General features: G+C 36.4%; 1 protein-coding gene across 1 annotated transcript; it reads left to right on the forward strand.

Moving 5' to 3' along the window:
* The first annotated feature begins 4,582 nt into the window (after window positions 1-4,582).
* On the forward strand, window positions 4,583-6,201 carry LOC107060753 (uncharacterized). The gene is made up of 2 exons (XM_015309017.1): window positions 4,583-5,029; window positions 5,131-6,201. Exons 1-2 carry the CDS (start codon window positions 4,583-4,585, stop codon window positions 6,199-6,201), a joined length of 1,518 nt encoding a protein of 505 aa, XP_015164503.1.
* Window positions 6,202-8,616: the final 2,415 nt, after the last annotated feature.

An 8,616-nucleotide genomic window follows, 5' to 3' on the forward strand; every position in this document is an offset into this window, starting at 1 on the left:
GACGGTTTGGACTGACGGGCCGTCAATCAATCGACGGACCGTCGATTGGGTCCGTAGGTCGAGTCTGCCCGACAGGGCTTCACTAAAACGAGCATAACTTTTTACTCGGAGGTCGGAATTTAGCAAACTCGGTGGCGTTGGAATGATAATTCAATTATCTATCTAACCATAGGTAATGGGACACACAATTCCTTTTTTGCTAAAAGTTTTGACCATCTGAAGTTGACCCATCAATAAATTTCATCTAACTGACTGTTGACCCTCATTTACGGTCAGACCTACGGACCGTGGATCGAATGACGGTCCGTGCTGGTCGACCGTCAATTGGGACTGAAGCTGGGCTTTTGGGGTATCGATCCACGGACACGAACTACGGTCCGTGGCCTTATCTACGGACCGTTAGTCTACCTACGGTCCGTGGATGGTGTCTGTGAGTGCCATCTGTAACATCAGAAATCTGAATTTCCTATTTTCGGATAAGGGTGTTACAACATCTACATGAACACTATAAAGATAGTGACGTTATATTTTCAAAGCGAAAACTGCAGCAGCTAAATCTAGATCATGGGTTGGGTAATTCCTCTCGTGAATCTTAAGTTGTCTAGAGGCATAATCTATAACTTTGCCATTCTGCATTAACACACAACCCAAACCAACTCTGGACGCATCAAAATATACCACAAAACCTTGCGTACCCTTTGGTAAGGTCAATATTGGGGCAGTAGTCAACCGCTTTTTCAATTTCTGAAAGCTTTTCTCACAAGCTTCAGACCATTGAAACTTAACTGTTTTCTGAGTCAACTTGGTCAAGGGATATGAAATAGATGAGAACCCCTCGACGGACTTTCTATAATAGCCAGCCAATCCCAAGAAACTCCTTGTCAGTTGGAGGCGTGGGTCTAGGCCAGTTATGCACTGCCTCTATCTTTTGAGTGTCAACTTGAATTCCATCACCGGAGACAATATAGCCTAAGAATGCCACAGAGTTAAGACAAAATTCACACTTAGAGAATTTGGCATACCACTCTCTATCCTTTAAAGTTTGGAGAACTATTCTGAGATGACTAGCATGATCTCCCTCACTCCTTGAATAGATTAGAATGTCATAAATGAATACGATAACAAACATATCTAAATAAGGCTTGAATACTTTGTTCATAAGGTCCATGAATGCTGCAGGAGCATTGGTCAAACCAAAGGACATAACTAGGAACTCAAATGACCATAGCGGGTCCTAAAAGTTGTCTTAGGGATATCACTTTCTCTTACTCTCAACTAATGATAGCCAGATCTGAGGTCTATCTTAGAAAAACAAGCGCACCCTGAAGTTGATCGAAGAGATCGTCAATTCTCGAAAGAGGATACTTAGTCTTGATAGTAACCTTGTTCAACTGGCGGTAATCTATACACATTCTAAGAGAGCCATCCTTCTTTTTCATAAATAAGACCAGAGCGCCCCAAGGTGAGACACTTGGTCAAATAAAACCTTTCTCAAGGAGATCTTTCAACTGCTCTTTTAACTCTTTCAACTCTACTGGAGCCATTCTATATGGCAGAATAGAGATAGGACGAGTATCGGGAAGAATATCTATACCGAAGTCTATTTCTCTCTCAAGAGGGACTCCGGGAAGATTGTCTGGAAAGACCTCTGGAAACTCACTCACAACTGGAACTGATTAAATATGAGGTGTCTCAATACTAGAGTCATTAACTCGGACGAAGTGATAGACACAACACTTAGAAACTAACTTTCTCGCCTTAAGGTACGAAATAAAACGACCCTTAGGCACTGCTGAACTACTCCTCCACTCAATGACTGACTCATTAGGAAACTGGAACTTAACAACTCGGGTTCTACAATCAACTGAGGCATAACATGCATGAAGCCAGTCCATACCTAGAATGACATCAAAATCTACCATATCTAACTCAACTAAGTCAGCCATGGTGTTCTTGTGATTGACAGAAATTGTATAATCACGATAAACTCTCTCAGCTAGAATAGACTCACCAACAGGTTAGAAACACTGAACGACTCAAGAAGTTACTCAGAAAGAATAACAAAACTCATGACAATATAAGGAGTTACAAAAGATAGACTCTCTCCTGGATTTAGCAAAGCATAAACATCAAAAGTAAAGACTTTGATCATACCAGTGACAACATCTAGCGAATTATCTTGCTCTTGGTGACTAGTGATATCATATAGGCGGTTTTCTCCTCCACTAGTCCCTAAAGTAGCTCCTCTAGGTGCAGCTCTGGTGGAGCAACTGAAGAAGATTGGGCTCTATTGCCCCTATTTCCATTGCCCTGCCTGTTCTTAGTACACTCTTTCATGAAGTGACCCTCTTGACCACACTTGAAACAACTAGTGGAGCCCTCACGACACTCCCCTGGGTGGTTGTTACCACACTTAGCACATGTAGGAGTCCAATTACCTCCTTGTGCCACACCACCTTGAGACTGTGCAGGTTAAGCTCTGAAATTCTGTGAATTCTAATTATTGAACTCACCCCTGTTCTAGCAGATGATGGAGCAGGTCCATTTTGCTTACGTTGGAAACAAGACCGGTTCACATTACTCTTTTTCTGCCTGAACTCATTCCCTGATGTATTATCCTTCTTGTTTCTAAACTCTTCTCTATCCCTTAGCTTGTCCTCCCCAACCTGTTGCACATGGATCATCAGCCTTGTTACGTCCATATCTCCTATCAGCATAGCTGCCTTGCCTTCCTTTTTATGTTATTTGATTATTATTTTTTATAAGGAACAAATATTTTCTCTTAACTTTAGATGAACTTTTAGGTATATTCAAAATATTTGTTTCAATTAATAATGCGGTTGCTTATATTTTTTGAGATAATTAAAAATAAACTCAAGGATGTGGTAACACACCTTGTCCAATAATATAATTAATGTTTATTAATTTAAAACAGAAATTTATAAAAAATAATAATATTAAGTGTGATGCAAAGAAGACAGTTATGTCTCTAAATATCGAAACCAAGAATGCGGTTACGCATCTAGGTCCAAATAAAAGTTAAACAATAAAAATGTGAGCGAAATTGTAGCATATAAAATATGTCCACAAATAATTTAAAAGTAGGTAGAAGTCAATAAAAGCGACCGTGTTAGAATCACGGGACTCGAGGGATGCCTAATACCTTCCCCTCGGTCAACAGAATTCCTTACCCAAATTTCTGGTTCGCAGACCAAAACTAAAGAGTCACTTCCTATTGATTAGGGATTCATAAAGGTGACTTGGAACACCATAACTCAATTCCAAGTGGCGACTCTGAAAAATAAAAATAATTCCTAATTAATACTGTCACTTTAATTGGAAAAACGCTATCCGTCATGCGCAAAAAGAGGTGTGACATCTCTGGCGACTCCGCTGGAGAATAACCAGAATTCGAGCTTTGTTATATTGACTTTTACTTGATTTTATTATTTTATTTTATTGGATATATTGTGTTTGATGGCCTTATGTGCTACTTGCTACTCATTTATTGATTTTTATATTTATATTATTGAACTATACTAAATTCTTTTTCTTTCACACACACCTTATGAGTCTTTGAATACACTTAACACACATTCACACTAATGCAGTTATGCGTCCTATTTTCCCTTGAGATAAAGCTGGAGTGTCTTGACACCCAGTGAAGGATATTTAATCACATATCTTAGGCGGGATTGGATCAGAAGTCGGAATAGCGTTGCTACCGATAAGTTGCCCCTCCCTGGCTTGAGTTGTCCACTTGAGTAAGTCAGTCTAGACACCTATCTCCTTTAGGTCATGGTTACCACTAGTAGGCTCCACTCATTTGCATAATTTGTATTTGACTTGGTAACTTGATATAAGAATTGAGTTCGTCTAGGACAAGTATTTATATCTTACTTGACCACTTAGATCTTTTTATGAGCTACATTAAAAATGTATTTATTTAGAAAGTCTTAAATAATAATGCATTTGTCAAAAAAAGAAGTTTTAATATCTTAAAGTTTTTAACTGTCCAAACTGGATGAACTACACACACCTGATTCTCACTCCAATAAGATACGTAGGCAACCCTCTTTGGGTTCGGTGATCTTTATTCAAAAATAAAAATAAAAACCCTTTTTTCAAAAATTCAAAAAAAACAAAAAACAAAAAGCTTTAATCTTTATCAAAAACAAGTTTTTCTTAATTTTCTTTTAATAATTCAAAAGAAAACTAAAAGATTTTATCTCAAAGCTCTAAAAATAACATAGTTATTGAGTTTTAGAAAAAATATGCAATGATCTTATTCACATTCTCAAACATGTTACGGATTTGATCAATGCATTATCAATTTTTTTTAAAAATAAATTAATAATGAAGAAATGTCTAACCCTTACAAACTTTATTGTCCATGCACACAGTTAAATTAAGGTGGTTGGTTTGTGGTTATGCTGGCATCTCATCCCTACAATACAAGGTCAAAAGGGAAAAAAAAATGACTCAGAAACACGGAAATGAGTTGGACAATGATGAGGTCCAGAACCAGAGGATGTCATAAGAAACAGTGTCAACCGAAGAGGTAAGGATACTAAAATAGGAAATGGCGGAGATGTACGAAGCTTGGATGAGTGGACAAGCTCCACTGTCTTCAATCCGTGACTATCTAAATACAAATATGTCACCCTCTATCCAAGTATCGATAAGTGATCCAATTTATCCACCTGAATTTGGTCCCTATGCTAACGCATCCAACGTAGCTGGAACTTCTACGGTGCGCCCTTTGAGTAGACCTATGACGAGTAATCCATTCTTCGTGCCAACTGTGCCGACTAATAGCGTCCCGCAACCTATAATGGAGCCACAATCCAAGAGTGATCCTCCACCTAAAGTTCAATATGATCGAGATTATACCCTTGAAGTGACTTTTAAAATTTCAGGCTCTTACCCTTACACTCATCAATATAGTTCCCCTGTTGAAGCTGAAAAAGATGTTAAGAATGAGGAACATGAAGAAATGGCTAGAAAAATGAAGAGTTTGGAACAAAGTGTAAGAGATATGCAAGGATTGGGAGGTCACAAGAATGTCTCATTCAATGATTTGTGCATGTTTCCCACGGTCATCTACCCATCGGTTTTAAAACTCCAAAGTTCAAGAAATATGATGGACATGGAGATCCTGTAGCTCATTTAAAGAGATATTGTAATCAACTGAGAGGGGCTGGAAGCAAAGAAGAATTGCTCATGGCCTATTTTGGGGAAAGTTTGATGGGAATTGCCTCAGAATGGTTCATAGATCAAGATACTTCTAACTGGCATACATGGGATGATTTGGCTCGATGTTTTGTTCAACAATTTCAATATAACATCGACATAGTTCTAGATCGTACTTCACTTACCAACATGAGGAAAAAGACCACTGAAAATTTTCGTGAATATGCTATCAGGTGGAGGGAGCAAGCTGCTAGGGTTAAGCCACCAATGAAAGAGTCTGAAATGATTGATGTTTTTCTCCAAGCGCAAGAACCAGACTACTTTCATTATTTACTTTTCGTTGTTGAAAAAACATTCACTGAAGTTATTAAGATTGGTGAAATGGTGGAAAATGGCATCAAGTCTGAAAAAATTGTAAGTCAAGCTGCCTTGAAAGCCACCACACAGGTGATTAAAAATGGATCAGGAAATCTTGGGGGAAAGAAAATGAAGGAGGATGTAGCAAATGTTGTGTCTGACACACAAAAAGGTCTAAGGGATCCAGTTTATCAATATGCACCACCTCAATTTCATCACTATCTCCCCATGCAAGACACACAATACTCTATTGTCCCACCTCAATATGCAGTCTATGATGCACAACCATATACATATCCACCAAACTATCCTCAATGGCGAGCGCCAACATATCAAAATATACGTCCTTCTTCTCAAAATTTTCGTACACCTTATAATCCCCGTCCAAGACAGGGATTTGAAGGAGGTCAAAAACCCGTGAACAATTTCACACCAATTGGAGAGTCTTACATGAATTTATTTGAGAAATTGAAGCATTTGAATATGATAGAGCCGATTCCTCAAAATTCTACAGATCCACGCTCAAAAGGTTTCAATCCTATAGCACGATGTGCATACCATTCTAATGCCCTAGGGCACAGTACTGAAGATTGTCGAACTTTGAAAAGTGAGGTGGAAAAGATGATCCAAGCAAAGATGATTGTGGTCTAAAATGATAATCCCCCAAATGTTACTCAGAATCCTCTACCAACACCTAATGATGTACACTTCATCAAGATGATGGGTGATGACAATTCTCTCAATTCTGAAGAAAAAATAATTGAAATTAGTGGAGCTTTTACGAAGGCTAACGTGCAAAGAAGTGGCTAAGAAGTCAAGCTTGGTGATTGGGAGACACTCTTCTTTTCTCTGTGTATAGATAGTTTATTTTGTCATCATTTCTGCTATGCAATTCTTTTTATTTTTATTTTAGTAAGTCAGACATTTCTATCATTTCTCTTATGTTTTTGTTTGTTGAGTCTTGTCATAGTTTAAGTTATTATAGAGTTGTAACCTAAAATTTAGTTTGTTGTCTTGTTATCAAGTCCTTTTATCTTAATATAATATTTGTCTTGTGTCACTTTGATCCGTTCTATTGGGCTTTTCATATATGCATCTCTTTTCAATTCAATTTTTGTGACACGATATGCAAGATGATTTGATCAGATCTTAATGTTATATCTAGTCATGGGATGAATACACCAAAGAAGTAAAAAAAATGAGCAAATGAATAAAGGACTTAAACACCTTGATACGTCCTTTAGTATCGAAAATGGTTAAAAGAATAAATTTCATTTAAATTAACGTATGCCGTTTGTTGTCAAGAAGGTAATACTCAAATGGAGATTTCAAGCTGACAAATATGGAAAAAAATGATAAACATATCCATCAATGCATACATTGCAAAGAGATAATGTATGATTTTCACTTCACATCTTAAAAGGCATGCTTGTATTTGACATTTGTAATAATTGATATGACGAAGACATTTCATTCTACTATCCAAACACCGTGTAATCCTTTCCTACCCCTTTTGAGCCTTATTTATTTTCTTTCATACCCCTCTTTTGGAATCAAAATACAGTCAAAAAAGAAAGAAAAAAAAAGAATCATAAATTCAAAAGAAAAAAGAAAAAGAGAAGTCACAAAAAAAAAGAGTCAAGAAAAAAAAAGTGAAAAAAAGTTGAAAAATCAATAACAACAAAAGAACAAATTTCTTGAACTACGTTTGTCCTGATTTTTGCTTTGACAAGATATATAGGCAGCCTTTTTTTGAGGTTCGGTCCAACCAAAAAAAAAGTCTAGAAAGTCCTCATCACAAAAACATGGGCAATTATTATTATTTTATTTTTGCAAAATAAAAAAAGTCGATTCCAAAAGTTGTAAGCTTTAACCCTGTTACCACAATATCTTTGAGCTTTCATGCCAATCATTTCTTTGTAACCCTGTCCAAAAGTCACGTTACAGTCCAAATAAAAACTTTCTGATCATTTTTTAACAATAACAAGTCAAGCAAGCTTTCAATGTTGATTATCATACTTGGAAAAATGTCATGCCACTCGCATAAAGAGTGAAAAATGAGGGAATCTTATAGATGAAAATCATCGAAAGCACTATAAGAGATCATTTGAGTTGAGAGAAAGTGAAAAATGAGAGAGTATTATTGGGGAAAACTCTCAGGGCACCGTAAGATGATAGTGAGTGAGAGATAATAAAAAAGAGAGAGACTTGTTAGTGAAAACCTTTTGAGGCACCAGAAGTCAAGTGTTAGTCATAAATTTAATGCAAAAGTTGGATTATAGAAGTCTGACTTCAAAGTTGAAAGTTTGACGAAGATAAAGTTTAGATTGATTGGACAGACCAAGCCATTTAATCCGGAATGCATGTCATGATCATTAGAACTGACCACCACTATCAATGGAGTCCATTTATTTTTATTTAATTATTTTTCTCAAATGGGTCAAATATTATTTCTTCTTATTTTGTGTCACTCAATTCGATCTTGAGTTAGTTTTCATTAAGCAAGCGGAAAATGATTTCAAAATTGCTACCATCTCTTCAATTGCACAAAATAAAGTTTGGTCAGCACATCAATCGTGATATGATCTAAGAAATAATGATATGCATAGTAACTTGTAAACAATTGACAATTTTTGAGAATTTATATGAATACAAGATTCAATTATTGTTTCAGGGTGGAAACAATATAACAAATCTGAAGATGTTTTCAAGATTATCAAGGTGGGCTGACTAGCAAACGGAAACAGTCTGCCCAAACTGATATGGTTCAACATTGCAATAACAGGAGCAATCATCTTCAAAGCCAAGGCCACAAATCAACCACCAATTTAAAACTCACAATTTTTTTTTGAAATAAAAAAGCTTTCTTGCTGAAATAAACATTGTTTCACAGGTTCAAATTGGATAACAGAGTTACGATAAAACCTATCACCATTTTTATTTTTATACTTGTACACATAATTATTTTTATCTTCTCTTAGTATAAACACTTCCTAGTCTGAGATCGTTATTTTTTATTTCCTCCTATGATAAACACTTCCTAGTCTGAGATTGTTATTTTATTTT

This window comes from Solanum tuberosum, unplaced genomic scaffold, assembly GCF_000226075.1.
Source record: "Solanum tuberosum cultivar DM 1-3 516 R44 unplaced genomic scaffold, SolTub_3.0 scf00007, whole genome shotgun sequence".
NCBI lineage: Eukaryota > Viridiplantae > Streptophyta > Magnoliopsida > Solanales > Solanaceae > Solanum > Solanum tuberosum.